This window comes from Archocentrus centrarchus, chromosome 12, assembly GCF_007364275.1.
Source record: "Archocentrus centrarchus isolate MPI-CPG fArcCen1 chromosome 12, fArcCen1, whole genome shotgun sequence".
Classification (NCBI taxonomy): domain Eukaryota; kingdom Metazoa; phylum Chordata; class Actinopteri; order Cichliformes; family Cichlidae; genus Archocentrus; species Archocentrus centrarchus.
The window spans coordinates 10,857,399-10,875,966 of NC_044357.1; the positions used below are offsets into that span (position 1 = coordinate 10,857,399).

An 18,568-nucleotide genomic window follows, 5' to 3' on the forward strand; every position below is an offset into this window, starting at 1 on the left:
AGTAGTAGACTAACTTCTCTCTTTCAGTGCACCTTATCTCGAGGTCCGGCCACAGAACGTACAATTAAAGCATCACCAACGTCACCATGTTATGTCATTAATCTGGACAAGATTTCTCTGTATTGATTAAATTAGAACATCAGGAAGAAGATGTGCCTATGACTGAGAGGAATCTGGGTCATGAAAACACCAGCCAGAACAAGACTGAATGACGAAGGTCAACTCATAGCGCCCAGAGATTGTTTATGCTTAGATAACGTGTATAAAAAATTTTTGGTTAGACAGGAACACGGGCTCAGAGTGAGAGAGAGTGCATGGGTTCCCGCATGGCCATGTGTGTATTTTTCCTGATCCTTTAATATATTAAATGCTTTACTTTTTTAATTAAAGTGTTTCAGGTGTCTTCCTTCACAAAAAACCTGTTTACCTGTCAAGTACCACGACCCTGAATGTGCTAGGATATGTCAGCATGACTTCAGCAAAAAAAAGGGCTCATTATACTCCACAGGGCTCATATATCCAGAAGAGTTGTACTTACAGTTTATGGTGTTGTCACAAAAGAGGTCTGTTAGGAAAAAAAAAAAAATAATAAATTGAACTTTGTGGTTTTGATGTTGGGTCAGATTTCTGTCCATAAATAATTAGTATATGAGACACTTCATACATGATGCACAGAAGAAAACTCTTCCAAATGTTGTCCATTAGTGTATTATTGTACCTTTAAGTGATGAGAGCTGTACTGTAAAAAGAAAAGATCATAAAATCATGAAATGCCATCGCACACTATGAACATGGTGTATCCTGTCCATCAGGCACTTTATTCCCTTTTCTATTAAAAGAAAATATTTGCACAAATTAAATTTCTTATGCTACATTTTCAAGTGCTGAGTGAAGATTTTGAAAGTGAACCAAGTATAAGCAGCAACACAAAAGATACAGTCTGTTACATGGACTGTACAACACTACATAAATCAGTTCTCAGTCATATATAATGAAAATATCTGCATCCTGAGTAAAACAGTCATAAAAAATAAACTGCAGATAAACTTAAATATTCAACCCCACCCCTTAAGCAGTTACTCGGTTATGATTTACCACTGTCAGATAAAGGCAACATCTGCTGCATTAGAGCAAAGTCTCGAGCCTCCCGAGGAGTGCGAATGTATGAGTTGATTTCACTGTCAGAGATTTCCTCATCACCGGTCACATCCTTGTGTTCACACTGCTCCACTTGCCTCCAATGAAACAGGTTTTAAAGTTTGATGCAGACACAAACACCTCCTTAAGAATCAGGTCAGGCCAAGAGAAAAAAGGATGTTAAACTCAGAAAAATCTGCTTTTTATTTTATATCATATCAAAAGCAACCAAAAAACAAAAACAAAATGAAACATTCCTGTATACTAAACATGGTAGTTTTTAAATAAAAGCTAATACAGTAGCTACATCTAAATTAATCAAGGATAATTTATTTAAGGTCTACCAGTAAATTAGCTTTTAAATGCAACATTCATATACTGAGGAAAATAAGAATGCATGGGGAAGTTTAAATAGGCTGCAGTTGGAAGATATTCATCTCCTGCTATTCTACAACTGCAAGAAATGAGTCATTTTGAACTTTCTACTTAGTATTTAAGGACTGAGAACTGCAGAGCTCAAAGATCTTCACTTACTCGTGACAGTGAGCTTCTATTACATCGGTGACGTTGACGATCGGGGCCTCGATGCTGAGGTTCTTCACCATTTCTTGATAAACTGCTCCCACCATCATTGGGTCGGCATCCAGTAGACAGCTGATGGTTCCTATGGTAGTGGGCCAGTTGAGCAGCCTGCAGCTTACAAGCACGCAGCAACCAGTGAGAATATCTTTCTTCTGAAGGCTCACTTTGAGGAAGGCTTTATGCTCGTAGGCCATCTTGTAGTACGTCTGTGAGAGAGCCTCAATCTCACTGTTGACCATCAGAATCCGACATAAGGCTTTCACGCGCTGCAGACCTGTAGGTGTAAAACAAATGCATTTGAGCAAATGAATGAGCAACGGGGTTGAATTGCTATGCAATAACTTCACCAAAGTAAGCAAGGGAACGCTCCCTTTGGAGGGGAAGACCTCACCTTTGATCTGGTTTGTGCACGGCTTTTTGGCCACAGCTGTGGTTCGACTGAAGCTGACATCTGCAAGAGGGAAACATAATCAAGGTTAAGAGACAAAAAGTGATGAAATGTAAAGAGTTATATCTCCTAGCCCTTCAGACCTGCTAGCATAATTTAAATGCAACCAAAATTCTACTGGTCTGTGTGGTGGAAAAATAAGTTGAGCTCTGAAACCAAACTGATTTTTCGATGATTTATTGAAAGTAAAGAATTAACCTTTGCAAAGGGATCAATACAGCACGAACAGCCTTCGCACCAGCATTGAACAAAGCACAGAAGTAACACACGTTCCTTTATACTATTGTGTTGATACAATCTTGTTCCACTATCCATGGGGAGTTCAGATTCCCACCACCAAGTAGCACCTGCATGATAACAAGTGCGCCATGGCCTTGGACACTGCCTACAGTCAAGTTGTTTTTCCCATCTTCACACACACGGTCTTTGTGCTAGAAAATTACAATTACAGAGAAAAAGTACACAGAGGTTATTCGAGTTCAGAAACAAATTTTCCATTACAGTCTGCAGGGGTTTATGCTCCTCATACTTCTTCATTTTAAGACACACCAGATAGGGCTGCACCATATATGGCCCTGGCTTACTTATAAGTCTCTTTCATATGGATATTACTTTACACACTTTGCAATCTTTACATGTCCTTCTAGTTATTGCTCCATATTGAGGAGTAGACAATTTATTGCTACCTCAAGGCAGACAAGACCTCTGAAATTTCCATGTGACCTGTTAAAGGCTAGATGATGAGGTCCCACATGTTATGTGTCTTAGTGCACCAGCACATCTACCAGCTACTGTATTTCGTCATCATTTATAACCTACTCTCTTCTCTCTGATTCATCCCCAGTGCTGACTGAGTGCAGAAGGCTCACCTGCACACATATAAGGCAAGAGAAGGTCGAGCACTGGGGTTGTGTCTCACTCTGCCTCATCTCCATCAGCACCAGCATTATACCTCAGTTGCTTTTGCAGTTTTGTTTAACAATTATTAGTTGAACTGAGTGTTACCAGCAGTCCTGTTTTCTGTTTTAGTTTTATTAGTTTAGTTTAATAGTTCAATCTTTGTAAGTAATTAAGTTTGAATTTTTTAAAGTTTTTTTTAAGTCTGCTGTACGCTCACTGCTGGTGCCAGAAATCGCCAATGCAACTGTTAAAAAAAATGAGCTGTAATGGTATGTGTGTGTGTGTGTGTGTATATGTGTGTGATATTTGTTGTCTTTTGTATGTGTGTGTGTGTGTGTGTGTGTGTGTGGCGGAGGGGGTGTTTTTGTGTTGTGCTTGTCTGTGGTGTGGACTGTGGGTGCCGGCCTTGGGCACGGTGGTGCCCTGGGGGGCGTGGCCACTTCAGGCCCTGGGCCTGCCTTCCCTGCACTGTGGTTGGGTGTAGGGAACTGGGGTGTTTAGTGAGCCAGTAGTTTGCTGGCTCTCTTCCGGGGGTAGTTCTCTACCTCTCGGTCATACATATCCTGGCTTTTCCCGTCCTCCCACTCAGTCAAACATTACATCACACACAGGTAGGGTCTTGGGTGAGGGGGGCTCGTGCTGCAGTGAGTAGGGCCATTTTTTTGGCTCTGCTCGCTATGTTGCGCGATGTCCCACTCCGCCTTTTTAATTACATCATTCAGCTCACAACATGTCATAGTACACATAGGGCCTTGGGGGGCAGGTGTGTCACACAGTGGTTAGTGTGTGGAGCTGCTGAGGTGGCCCCACTTCTGTTCACTGCTGCCTGCTCCTCAATTTTATTTACATCTTAGCCATTGAGGGCCTTGGGGGGTGGTGTGGATGGGCGCTGTTGCTCAGTGCTCATTACATCTGTCCCTCCAATTTTAATAGCATTGTAGCTTTCCCACAGCCATACATATTCTTCCCATTACATACACTCACATACACCCAACATATCACTCCAAACACGTTGAGTGGGAGGGCGGGTCTTCTACACCACAGTTTCATGCACCCTGCCTGGGGTAGGGATTGGCTAGTGGTTTGGGGCCGGGTTGGCTGCTTCCCTGGGGTGCCGCTGGCTCTGTGCTGGTACCTGCTCGCCCACACTTGGTGTCCATGTGAGTTCTGTGTGTGTGTGCACATGAATGTGTGACGGTCATATGTGTGAGTATGAGTATATGACGTGTGTGTGTGTGTGTGTGTGTGTGTGTGTGTGTGTGTGTGTGTGCGTGTGTGTGTGTGTGTGTGTGTGTGTGTGTGAGGTCAGCAGGGCCTGGGTCTTTGGCTTGCTGAGCAAGCCGGAGGGTGGGAGTCACCCTTCCCTATCACTCCCTACCACTTCCTGCAGCTTCCCGCTGGTTGCCACTGCTGCCCCTGGGGTGTCGGGTGCCCGTGGGGTGTCGGGTGCCTGTGGGTCCTGGGGTTCATGGTCGGATGTCTTGGCGTGGGTCTTGGCCCACTCCCTTGGCGAATGTGGCCTGGGGGTAGCTCGGGCCTCTGTGGCGTGAGGGGGGCTCTGCTGGGTGTCGGGCGGTTCTCAGGCGCCTGGGGCCTTGGGGCCGCATTCTCGGCTCGTGCATGGCTGCTCATTGCCTCTGGCTCTCTGGACTCTTGCTGTTTGACCGTGGGGGGGTCTGTCTGGGGTCTCCCTCCTTCCAACTCTGGGGTGTGTGCGCAGTTGCAATCGGGATGTGTGGCCTCCCGTCTTCTGAGGTCCTAGTGGGCCGTGGATAGGCCGTGTCCCCTGGGTCCTTCCCTGTTCGCCTCTGGATCACGAGGGGTGTGGTTGCAGTTTCTTGCCCCCATTGGTGAGTACGTTCCATGACAGAGGCACATACACACATTATTTTCAAGCAACAGCAGGATTGTGTGTGTGTGTGTGTGTGTGTATATGTATGTGCATGTGTATAGATATGTGTATGTGTGTATGTATGTATGTGTGTATGTCATTCTTTGATTATTCTTTTCTCCCCTTTGTTTTTTTTTTCTTTTTTTTTTCTCTTCTCTCTTGTCTTTCTCACTCTTTTTTCCTACCCTTTCCTTTCTACCTGTCAGGCCTGGTGTAAATAAATAAAATTAAATTAAAATACAAACATTAACAAGAGTAGCCTATTGGAAAACTTATAGAGCTATTCTTGGAAAAGCAAATATGTTTGGTACACCAGAGCATTCAGATCATATTCCGATTGCGAAAACTGCCAGACATGACAGGCTTTAAAAAAAAAAAAAAGAGCTGCAATACTTTCCTTGACAAATGCATTGGTCTATTGGAGGAAATAAGCAATACCTACAACACTGCATTTTTAAAAAATCCATATAATCCTCATGTTTAGGACACTTTATGCATGACTCATTCAGACCAATTTATGGAGACATTTTCCATGCAGATCATCTTGAATTTAATTCTATAGACCGCAGTTTATCTCTAAAACCCCAGGAACATAGAATCTGAAGTACAGGCTATTTCATTAAAGTGTATTATACAGGATACTCATCTTTTTCACACCTTAGGAGGTGACAGACTGCTTTGACAGTAATTGGATGTTTGACCAGAGGCAAAAGAAGCAAACAACCAGCCCTTTCATCAGCTCTTCTAGAATGACTTGTACGAGTATTTTTAATAGGGACAATACAGTTTAACATAGTTCCAATGTAAAGCATGAAACTGATGTGCTACACAAAAAGTTCATTGTTATTGTCATTTCCAACCCTTGACCCCAGTTGGGCTTTTACAGCACACTGTAAAACCTGATGAGTTAGTTCAACTCAAATTATTTGAGGAAACCGATTGCCTTGAATCATTAAGTTCATTAACTCAAACATCTAAAGCATGAAAAATTACTCATTATGAGTAAAAGTAACTCATATATTTTATGTTAAATCAGCTTGGATGAATAAAGCTAATAGTACCGATTCCATACTCATATGCAGCATTTTTCTGAACCTTTTATAAATAAGTTCATAGAAATTATTCAAACTAAGTAAGACTAACTAAAATGTATCTTTTTCATACAAATATTACCACTTGAGTTCAATTTACTGTTTTATTCCACAAAAGCAAATTATTAGATTGTAGCTGTGACAACTTTAAACTGTGCAGAGGTTACTCAGTTCATCTGAGGAAACTGATTGCCTGAAACCTTTTAAGTTGTATCAACACAATAAGACACCCAACTTAAACATTGAATTTGTTAAATGCTGAACACTCACAGCTGCATTACATTTCAATTTTCAAACATTTTGTGGTTCTCAAGAGAATGTTTACTCATCTCCACTTATTATTCTGTAATTATTATTTTTCAGAAGAAAAATAGCACACAGAGGACTCACATTAGAATCAGTTTCAGATTTAAGCCAAACAAACTGAAATCAAACATTAAACAATGTGTTTATTCAAATGAAATACACGCGTGACACACAAAAACCATCTTTCCCCATACAGATTATTCACAAATCTTTTTATAAATATCATGGACACAGGATCTGACTTTTCAATGTGCCAATTCCACAGGAACCACACCTTCCAACAGGTGATGCAGGATAGCAGGTGGAAATCCTGTGAATGAAACTAAAGAGAATACACACTTTACCTCTCCACATGATGTGTACCTGTCAGAACAAGTGACAAATGATGATAAAACAGTCAGGTTTGTCAAAGTCTGGCAGTAAACTTGTTTATTAGAGGTCTGATTGACACGTTCAATGCCTGAAAGTGCCACGTCCAGCTCAGCCTACCTCATATCCACAGGTTAACATTTGCATGGCCATTCTCTCTTTAAATGAACGACAGTGAGCAGGCAGGAGTGGTGAAGCAGAGAGTTTCTCCCGCACTGTGCACTTTTAAAATCTACCACTTTGCTTAATTTTAGCTGACTGAAACAAACAGGAACACACTCTCAACAAGCTGGTTAGAACTTTAACATAATAGAATAGAAACAACAATTGAAAGATGAAGTGGTGTTCACATTTTTTGTAGTGATATAAGGTCAACTCCAAGAAAAAGAGTCAGTGAAGCTAACTGGAAATATATTACCAATACTTAAAATACTCAACAAATTTAAGTGCACTCAAAACAACTGAGTTAGAACTTCAACAATTCATTTTTTGATTATGTTTAATTCATGGGAATGAGTGGCTTCAACATTTTTAGCAGATTAAGTTAAATGAACTTCTTTTATTAAGATATACTGTTAGGTTTTACAGTGCACAAGTATGTGTTGGTTTCAGCTCCTGGTCTACGCAAAGACGGTGGTAGTGATTGTTGCATCTTCTACTCACAAGGTGCAGCGTCTTCCTTTGTGCAATGGAGAAGTCAAACAAAGTGGCAGTGCATTAGAGTCTTCCAGTCAAAATAGTCGTAATGACGCTCACTCTCTGGATAAAATCACCTTAAAGTTTTCCAGTGAACAATAATGCTTTGGTGGGCTGATCATTTACACTAAGCCGTCCTCCTGGAAACCCATCACTTGGAGACATTAAAGTTTTTTGTTTTTGGATTAAGTAGACAGAATTACTGAAAGCTTTCTTTGTCTCATCTACATGCTGAGAACAGTAAAGCCTTGTGCCGGAGACGCTAAAAGCATTTCCAGTGAATCAGCTGGTCATCACAACTGTTTCGCTTGACCCAGCAAATATCTGAAGGAGAACCAAAGAATAAATAAATAAATAACAAACCAAGAAAAGTTCAAGAAACCACTAACATCTGCCTCCCTGTGGTATTATGTCAAGGTTTATTATAGTGAGGCTAACTGGTTGGAAAATGGCACGTATTGATGGGATTCACTAGAAAAGGCAGTGACCTAGAAGTGTGAAAGGCTTAGCCTCCTCTCACTAGATTGTATACATGTTGAGTCTCCACAGAGAAGAAAAGGGGTAAGAGTAAGTATATAAGAGGACAGGCTGCAGTTGTGCATGAGATGACAAACATTGAGAAGCTTTTATCTGAGTGCTTTTCCCAGGATTTTCCTTACACAAGGACGAGCATGGAACATGTATGACACTTGGTAAAAGGTCTGATGCTTTTCAAAAGCCCAATATGTCTCTCCCTAATTCTCCAAGCACCCAGTGGGATGCAGCAGGGAACTGGGCTGTGTCACTTCCTCACCTCCTCTGTAAACAGCTTTGGATGTGGGGCTCATATTGCGCCTCTAGCAATGGGCATTAGACATGCATTTATTAATGTGCATAAGAGAAAAAAAAACACACACACAAATTTGTCACGTGGAATGTCTTGACATGACCACGGCGGCCACATGAACAGCAGCACATGGACATCCTCATGCACGCACCACACACTAGCTTGATCGATGTGTTTTGCCATGAGAGAGCTGTGTGTGATGGGAAGCCAGCAGGGGAGGCTGGGTCAGTGTGCTGCTGCTTGCTTTCTGCCCTTCTGGGTATTCTCATCTTTTACCCAGAACTGACAGCAGCAGAAGTCTGCCTTTGGATTTGGGGGAGTTTTCACCATTATATGCTGTACAGCTTCACTGCTGCAGAACAAAGGGACTTTATGGAAAAAAAAGGTAAAGTAATGTTTTGTTAATTTAGTACGTTTTATATGGTTAGTATGCAGCAAACTCTTTTAAGTATATATTTATTTAAAGAATGTTATGTTCAGGTGTTTTTGCACAATAAAAAAAATGATGTTGATATATATATGTATATATGTTTATATATAACTCATATGTATATATAACTCAACGCAGTATTCGATCAGGGTAGTTTGGGACTGGACACAATGTTCTTGTTCTTGAACAAACAATTTATTAATGCAATGTAAGGTCAGTTGTGTACCGGTAACTAACTGAGAATGCAGTTAATCTTGCATGTGCACTTTTAATTCCATTCCATTAACAAAACATAACCCTGTTTGATCAGAAATTCACTGACTTGGTCATCTATTTGCTAAACACTTCCTATTTATAGAAAAAAAAATTGCTTTTAAGCTTCCACAAATCCCAGCTATCAAACAGGCATCAGTTTTGAAATATTAGTTTTAAGAATGATTTGATTTTTGAAACCTTTAGACTGTATAAACTATACACTCTTAGTCTGTCATGTCATGTCAGTGTAGATGGTGAACTGGAAGGTTTTTGTGGAGCATATAAGGCAACAGGAATGAGCTCTCTTTCCACGTGTTTTAGGGAAGCGACTGTGTCCCACCACTTTTTAAAAGAGACTAATAGTATAATTTCTCCTATCATTAAGTCATAGATCAAAGAAGAACTCGAGAGATTAAATGGGGGTTAATAAGCATCAAAATGCACAGTTAGACAAAGGAAACAAAAGCAGAACAACCTGAACAAAATAAAGTGAGAGGCCAGATCTAAATATTTAGTGTCTTTTTCTCCCCCAGTGAGATCAAACAGTATTTAGTGAGAACACAGATGGTGCAAATGACCCGCTATTGTGTGTTAAATGTAAGAAAGACATCTATGAGCAATGCTATGACCTGACATGTGAAAGCATTTAAGACTGTGCCTAAGATCAGTGTAGATTTGAGCTAATGCTAACACCTGCTGCTCACAAAATCAAGTGACTTGCATTGTGATGTTCATCAGTTATATTTACCACCACAGTTTAGTGCAGTGTTTTTAAAATGAGGAAACTAATAAAAAAGGATGCATGTTTACTCTAAACAACTGACTTTAGGACCACTACAGTCAGAAGAATTTATTTCCATCTGGAGAAATTATATTTGGCAGTATGGCTCTGTTTTTCAACACACTACACTTCCACGCCCTTATGTGGAAAACCAGGGAAAGCAGCAGCCCAGCACATAACAAAGCAGGTAGCGAACAGATGGATGCAGCTTTGATTAAGTCAGACACTGCACAGGGACAGGGGCTCAAACCAGCAACCCTCTGGCTGTAAGGCAAATGCCTACCCACTGTGCCACTGCCACATAGACAGTCACTAGCTGATAGTTTAAAAGCCAGAAAATGCTCTCTGTAATGCCCCCAAAACCAAATAAATGCACTGTACTGTGTGCAACAGTAGCTGACTTTTATATACTGTAGAACTTACAGATACCGTTGCACCTAAGTTCACAGTTAAGTTTCAAGATACAAGTTGGTAGGATATGTGTGGATTTCCTCAGGTTTCATAAAGGAAAATAGTGAATATATTTATTTGGAACTTTTTTAAGGAATACATAAATAAGAGAAATCCACTCAAATTGAATGTGATGTCAAGAAATGGTAACTAAGTAGAGTGTTGCAGTTTTTTGTATATTTTTGGCCCCACATACAGTGTTATGGTTGCTAGTTATGACAAATAATATATTTTGCTGGAGAATTAAGCAGCACAAAGCTGAATATTGTGCGTGTGTGTTTAAAAAAAAAAAACTGTTGTACACAAAGATCCACTGATGCTGACGTCTGTGTGGTTGAAGTCACAGAAATGGATGTGGAACGTGGCTTCTATCAGCTGGTGGAGGTCCAGGACCACGTTCACTACATCATTGCATTCGTTGTTTCTGTGATCGGAGCAGTGGGTGTTACTGGGAACGCCCTGGTCATGTATGCCTTTTACTGGTAAGCCACTTTCCTTATGGAAATATTGATGGCAAGCAACATGCTCATCTTTTACTGTGAATTTCAGAACTGTATCTTTCCTAACCTGAAAATAATTTCAGCATTTTAAAATTAACTTTGTGCTGTTAAATCATCATTCAAGTCACACTTTGTCCTCCTGACAAAATTCCTAATTTTTTATTAACATTTTTTCCTCATTGTTTGTTGAAGCAGTGTAAAAGGTTAGGCAATGTCATCCACAAGCTCCCAGTGACACAGTATCAACACTATAGCTCTCCCACACTGGCACTCATGCAGTCTTAATCTTTGTATTAAGAGAACTGAATCAATAATATGAAATAAAATCTAAACTCTTTGTGTAAAAAAAAAATACAATTTTCAAAAATGCTGCAAATCTCATAAAGCCATATTTTATTCACATTAGAAAATATAAAGTGTTTAAACAGAGAAAATGATCATTTAAGAGGTCACTTTGTATTCAATGGCAGCAAAACATTGGGAGAGGGCCATTTTTACCAGCTGCTCAACAATCCTGGTTCTTCTTTGCCATAGTTTTCAGTTGGTGAAAGGTCTGGACTGTTGATCTAAAACCTGTATATACCTTTCAGCATTGACGGTCATCTCTAATCGGTGCATCTCTAGTTATGACCGATATAATAATGTCTAATTATATCTTGTAAACATATAATGAGGTAACAGTACAACTAATTTAATAACAATGCAGGTGAATTTTAAATAAGGCTTACATACCAGCATCTCTTTTTCTGAGTAAAACTAACTCAAAGTTAAGTCCTGCAGTTCTCGTGATATCCTTTCATTCCTGTTACAGTACAAAATTACAGATTGCAGAGATTCAGGACAGTGAAAGGGTAAACAATTTATTCTTGCATTAAGATGCAAGTATAGATGCTCCAAGCATACATGTTCACATCAGCCTGTAGGCATTCAGTAGCAAGAAATAGCTCAGTGCTAGATTGCAAGATTAAATCAATGCATGAATTCAATAATTCAGTCAGCTACTATATTATTTATGTACAGTCAATGCTGTGCTGTCACCTTGACTACACAATGAAGGTGAACAGTAAAAGTCATGCAGGTCGAGGTACAGCAGCACCATCATTTCAGCTGAAACTATATCCTAGTTTTGTTTGTGTTTCTCTAGTTTAACCAATATTAACTAATAATTCTTCTTCCATTCCTCTGTTATTTTCATTGAAAAATATTTTTTTCCAGTTTGGCTTTGATCAAAATCAACATTTTCACAACACTTATCATGTGTTAGAGGAGCGATGCTGTACTTGAGGGATTTCTGGGAATTTATGACAAGCTGCTCTCAGCAACAAGCTTGAAGAAAAAAAAAGCACATCCAGCTCATGTGTAATGTTCAGCAGCAGCTCAATTATTTTCTGACCTTGCTGACCCCAGTATAAACAGAAACTTATGTTGTCTCTGTATTATTTTTCCCTCATTACAAATTTTTGGATTTGGTGTGTAGATGTTTCCCTGTACGATGGCTCTCAATTAAAAGGCCATTCACAAATTGGCTTTGTGACCTCTGGAGATGAAGTTTCAACTTTGACTGATCCTTCTTGCTAACAGCACAAATCTGTGTCAATATATTTGCTAACTGATTGATATTGGGACCTTAGGCTAAAACAAAGGAGTCATTAAAAAATCAATTAGTGTTGAAGCTTTGCTAACACGTCACCTAAAACATGTTGGACAATTATTACTGGGTTCAATTATTATCTTGTAAATCCTTTATTAAGAATGGCAAATTCACACAAATTATACATGTCTGCGTACAACTCCAGGGCAAACAAAAGCTCTCACACACAGTACAAAATGAGCAATATTGTGCAGTAGCAATGTCCCTGTCAATCATATTACAGCAAAAGTTTTCAGTAGGGTACTAAATGCTTTTTATTAAAAATATTTTTTTTAATCTTGTGTTACAGCAACAAGAAGCTACGGACACCCCCCAACTTCTTCATCATGAACCTGGCAGTCAGTGACTTCCTCATGGCAATTACACAGTCACCCATTTTCTTTGTTAACTCCCTTTACAAGGGTTGGATTTTGGTGAAACAGGTATTTTTCTTACATTTAGTTACAGTCATGGTGAAAAAAAAAAGCACATCCTTTGTCGTTTCTAAGGTTTTGCAAGTCAAATACAACATGAAAACACAAACTAAGCCAATATGAAGAAGCAGTGTGTGAAAAGCTGCGAAAGCCCCATGAGTCAGTAGCCTGTAGAACCAGCAATAAGATGAAGTAATAGTTTTCTGTATGACTATTTCTGCAAGACTTTATCAGTCTCTCCCATGACTGTGGAGGAATTTGGGCCACTCTTCTTTACAAGGTTGCTTCAGTTCATTGAGTTTTCTGGGGATTTGTTTATGCACAGTTCTCTTAAGCATGGTGCTGTACACTATGGCCAAACATCTCCACTTTGACCTCATTTGTCTAAAGCTGATTGTTCAGATGCAACTTTGCAAATCTAAGCCATGCTGCCATGTTCTTTTTTAGAGAGAACACTTCCAAACAAGTCATACTGGTTCAGTCTTTTTCTAATTGTACTTTTATGAACTTTACCACTTAAAATGCTAACTTTGGCCTGTAGAGTCTGAGATGTAGTTCTTTGGGCTTCTTGCAGTTTCTCTGAGCATTGCACAGTCTGACCTTGGGGTGAATTTGCTGGGACAGACACTCTTGTGAAGATTGGCAACTGTTTTCAATGTTTTCTACTTGATGTTTGGAAATGGCCTCATGAACCCTTCTCAGATAAAAGGGAAGCAGTAATTGCTTTTCTAAGCTCATTGGCCAACTTTCATTCTTAATGCCTATGGAAGCAGTAAAGGTGTACTTATTTCACACACTGCTTCTGCATTTCATGCTTATTTCACACACTGATTCTGCATATTTGCTAAGTTTTAGTTAATTAATTTAGTTTTAGTTAATTAAATAATGACATGGTATAATAGGTCATGATTTGTAGTCCATCTGAGGATATATATATATATATATATATATATATATATATATATATATATATATATATATATATATATATATATATATATACACACACACACATAGTTATCAGTCTAAAGAACCAAGGAATCCAATAATAAATGTGTACTTTTTTTTTAATTTATCCCTCACAGGATGTAAAATCTATGCCTTCTGTGGTGCATTATTTGGGATCACCTCAATGATAAATCTTCTGGCCATCTCTATAGACCGCTATGTTGTTATCGTCAAACCTCTGCAGGCATTACGATGGACGTCCACGAGACGCACTTACCTCATTATTGCCCTAGTCTGGCTATATTCATTAGCCTGGAGCCTCGCGCCACTCTTAGGGTGGAGTAAGTGACTTAATCCCTCCCTCCTTAGTCTTTTAAAGTAACTGTCCTCTTTATCATACTTTATACCAACTTTTTAATTGGACTTTGTCATTTTTCTAAAGGTTCATATATACCAGAAGGCCTGATGACCTCATGCACATGGGACTATGTAACATCCACTCCAGCCAATAAAAGTTACACTTTGATGTTGTGTTGTTTCGTATTCTTCGTCCCTCTTGGCATTATATCCTACTGTTATCTCTGCATGTTTCTAGCAATTCGTCAAGGAAGCAGGTAAACCTTTATCACGTTATCATTAAATATACATAACTAAATACTGTTTTTAGAAAGTGGTTGTGACAAATGCATACAAGCCCATCATACCGTGAAGTCATATTACACCATTGACATCCTGACATCATTGAGATGCTTGAAATTAATTTGTTAAATATAAATTCTTTATATGGTATAACTAACATCTCCTTTCCCCCTTTTTTAGTATGTATACAAAGTTTGATCAAAAAGATTTAATTTGCTGATAAAAAGCCTGAATGTAAAGTTCAAAAACATTTTGACTGCACTCCTTATTGTTTATTATGTCTCTATTAAGTCCTGCAAATTCAGCCACATCAGGGTGCCTGGGTGGCTTAGTTGTGAAGCCAGCGACCACATACGCATGCCACATTGTGGTGCGGGCGGCGTGGGTTGGTGTCCCGGCCCGTCACCAATTTGCCCTCGTGTCTTTACCTGTATCTTTCCCCCATTTCATCTCTTTCTCCACTGTTGATAAAAGCTGCAAAAAAAAAAAAGAAAAATTCAGCCACATCAGTTATTTATTTGATGCAATTTCAGAAATGCAAACAAAATAGATTGAAGTAACCTTGACAACAGATTTCTTTTTAGCTTTACCTTAGGATAATATTAGTTTTAATCTCTAGTCAAGCAGGAAAATTATAAACTTTTACATTTCACATCTGCCTTTCAAGTTGACCCCAAAAATGTGTTTTGATCTTTAAAGTATTGTCAAGAGAAAGAGAATGAGTTCCCTAGTTAGTTAGAAATATAGTATATTATATAATAATCTCAAGTTATTCATGTCCAGTTATTTACAAATCAATACATATTATGCATGCATATGATGTCTGTGTGATCAAAGTAAGCATCTGTCATGCTAGCCTTATCTGATTATCTGAGTGCTTCGTGTTAAGGGTATTCACTTCATCTGTCACTGCATTTAATTCAACAGCTGATATGCCTTCAAAAAATTAATTTCATCCTCTGAAGGCTTATAATATACTGTTGACTACAAAATTCTTTGTCTCCTAATAGAGATGTGGAACAGTTGGGCAATCAAATGAGGAAGTCAACACTGATCCAGCAAAACTCCATCAAGACTGAATGGAAGCTAGCCAAGATTGCCTTTGTGGTCATCATAGTGTTTGTGCTGTCCTGGTCGCCCTATGCATGTGTCACCCTCATAGCATGGGCTGGGTAAATATGATCAGCTAGGCACTTTATTATTCAAAAGTCTTTGCAATAGTCTGACATCACTGGGTGTGTATAGATAGCTTGGTAGACCCTGATTTGCATTGTATTGTTCATCTATTCATATCATATTCCACTGTTAGTAGAATATCTTTACTTAAAGCATTTCAAACCACTGATCATGGATGTCCGCTACACTTGTCAACTCTTTTCATGTTTCAGATATGGACGCATTCTCAACCCTTATTCCAAATCTGTCCCGGGTGTTATAGCCAAGTCATCAGCCATCTACAATCCTCTAATATATGCCATCATTCACTCAAAATATAGGTAAATGCAATGGTTTAATTAACCGGTAATTTTGAAAAGTAATATCACATTTTGCAGAGAGATCATAATTTTTTTCCCCATCAGGCTTACCCTCGCAGAAAAAGTGCCTTGCTTGCACTTCCTTGCCCATGCCCCCAGGAAGGACTGCATATCAGTGTCGCTCAGCGAGTCCTCCTTAAGGGACTCAGTGCTGAGCAGACAGTCATCGGTCTCCACGACCAAGCTGCACAGAGTTTCCTCCATTACTACAACAGACACAGTGAGTATTGGATGCTGCGCTCGTCTTTGAAGAGCAGAAACAAACGCTGAACAAGAATGTGAAGCGTTAACACTTTCATCAGCAGAGCATTGTTCTGAACTTACCAGTGACTCGTGAATCTTCCAAGACTTCCCAGATTTTTTTTTTTTTATGACTACATATATGTATCCAAAGAAAGATGAGAAAGATTTTCAACACTAGCGCATGAACACTGATTGCTGCAATATTTTCTCACTGCTGATGACAGTTTAGCAATGATTATATTGCACACGGAGTTCACAATTGCGGCAAATAACCTTGCCTTGCTCCTATGTTTTTAATTATGAAAAATTGTGGTTTAAAAAAGCCCTTTTGGAAGATGAAACTTTATAATTCAAACTGGAAACTAATTTAGTGAAGGCAGGAGTTCAACACCAGTTTACTCGGTGTCCACAGCAGTGAAAATTCAATGGCACATTAATACTGAATTGCTTCTTTTAATCAAGTGTTTTCCTGTATGTTCACTGTGGGGTTAGCTAGTTATGTCTGTAGTTGTGGTTGTACCACAAGTATAAAAGCACAGATGTATGTTGTAAATATGCAGATGTAAAGACTTAACGTGATCTATTTCTTGTAGCATGTTTGGAGTGATGTGGAGCTGAATCCTATTGATCTGAGCCATACTTTGGGGTCCAGCTATTCCCTTGGAACTCTGAGAGACAAAGAGAATCAGTCGTTGACTAAACACACAAAAAGAAAGAAAAGCCAAAGCCAGGAACAGCTAAGGTAGGAACTCATCATTTTAATCTCAAAGGTGTTAAAGACAGTATGTCCTTTTCCCATAAAGGCCCATGTCATTTTGCTTACATTTATATTCCATTTCAATTCTCAGAGCAAGGTTCAGTGAACAGGTGTGACCACAATCTATTGCCCGAGTCTGTCAAAACCCTACTGCCTGTGGGAAGGAAGAGGAAGGGCAATCTGGAATAAACCAAAGAAACATGAAGATGAGCGTGATAAAGAGTTTAACTATCAAGAAACCAAGGCACAGAAAATACAAAAGGAAAATGATGATTGTGAGGTTCTCACCCAGCCAGACATCGGAGAAATGTTGAACATGTGAAATCCGGCGTCGTCTTCACACTCAACTTCACGGAAGGGCCTTTGGAGGAAGGCCTGGTGGGAGGCAACCTGTTTGCAAACTTTTGTGGTCTGCTTTGCACAGAATGCAATTACTCACAGCAAATAACTGCTTTCTCATTTATAAATGCAAACAGTTTGCCAACATGTTGCTGTACTGCAGCAATTGTCCTGGAATTTCTGTTTCAAATCCACGAGGTTCTGGCTGGATGGAGTTGCAACAGATGGTCTGAGATGTTCACCAATTTATCACACTTAATCACAACATTATCACAAACAGATTGCATGTAAGTGCCAGCTTGACCCCATTCAATTACAAACCAACAGAAGACTGACAGGAGATGTCAGACACTTTATCGCTGCTTTGCTGCGGATTTGAAAACAGCAACTCAATGGTCTTTGAAGCAAACATTCAAAAGAAGATCACAAGTTCATTGCGTGCGGTCACATTAATTTTGGTCATGCGATGGTCTCCAATCACTGTTTCCCCTAGTGTGACTGTAGCTGTACAGTCTCTGGACTGTTGTGCTTAACAATTTGAGTCTGTCTAAAGATTTCTTTAAATGCTAAATGCAGGGATTCACCAGTCTAGTACTTGGATCAGATATTTGCCCAATCATGACTCAAAAAGCTGGATTACAATAAGTGACAATGATTCAGTGAATCAGTGCTGCCATTAGTATGGTGCTACTCAGTAACAGGCCAGCTTTTTTCTGATGGCGTCTCTCCTTCACTTGCTCTCATATTATAGTCGGTGTGACACTCATCGGGAAGTTTTCATTTCACGGTTTCATTGTAGTCACTTAATATTATTTCAGCCTCTTGCAAGCTCCACTCCACAAGTGATGTGCAAGTGCACAGTGAGAGCAGGAAAAGGAGAAACTAGTGCAAGTCTGAATGACAGCAGTATATTAATACTGCTCACACTGAGCTGAAATGAGAGTAGAGTAAATAAAGTTATAAAATAACAAAATCATTTTTTATTTACTTTGTTCCCATTATAATTTATTATGTTGCAAATATATTAATCTGTGTGTGTGTGTGTGTGTGTGTGTGTGTGTGTGTGTGTGTGTGTGTGTGTGTGTGTGTGTGTGTGTGTGTGTGTGTGTGTGTGTGTGTGTGTGTGTGACCAAGGATTTGTTTATCAACTTGTTGTAAGGAGACCAAGGATTCTGGTTTTGAAACATTAGTGAGGAAGCTAGTTTTATCTATTTGTTTAAATTATAACTTAGGCTACATACATTTATATTTAAAGAGTCTTCAGTTATTAAGGTTAGATATATTTGGTTATAATGAGTGTGGCTGATTGCTGAGCTGATTTGAATGTATTAAAGTCACTGCATAACAATAATGAATTTGTGATTTGCTGCCCTGAGTCTGC

At 39.3% G+C, this 18,568-nt stretch overlaps 1 protein-coding gene and 1 long non-coding RNA gene across 2 annotated transcripts; one reads left to right on the top strand and one right to left on the bottom strand.

Annotated features, from left to right (window-relative positions):
• Positions 1–327: 327 nt before the first annotated feature.
• On the bottom strand, positions 328–2,405 carry LOC115789381 (uncharacterized). The gene is made up of 6 exons (XR_004020692.1): positions 2,366–2,405; positions 2,111–2,170; positions 1,672–1,993; positions 1,096–1,281; positions 665–739; positions 328–565 (listed from the first exon to the last, which is right to left on the bottom strand). It is a non-coding gene; the product is annotated as an uncharacterized LOC115789381 (long non-coding RNA).
• A 6,135-nt stretch (positions 2,406–8,540) lies between these two features.
• Positions 8,541–18,178, top strand: opn4xa (opsin 4xa). The gene is given in 11 exon segments (XM_030742773.1): positions 8,541–8,631; positions 10,503–10,644; positions 12,603–12,718; positions 12,721–12,735; positions 13,812–14,015; positions 14,117–14,288; positions 15,324–15,485; positions 15,702–15,809; positions 15,894–16,068; positions 16,685–16,833; positions 16,940–18,178. Coding segments are annotated over 11 exon segments (1,320 nt in total). The 5' UTR covers positions 8,541–8,579; the 3' UTR covers positions 16,965–18,178.
• The last annotated feature ends 390 nt before the right edge of the window (positions 18,179–18,568 follow it).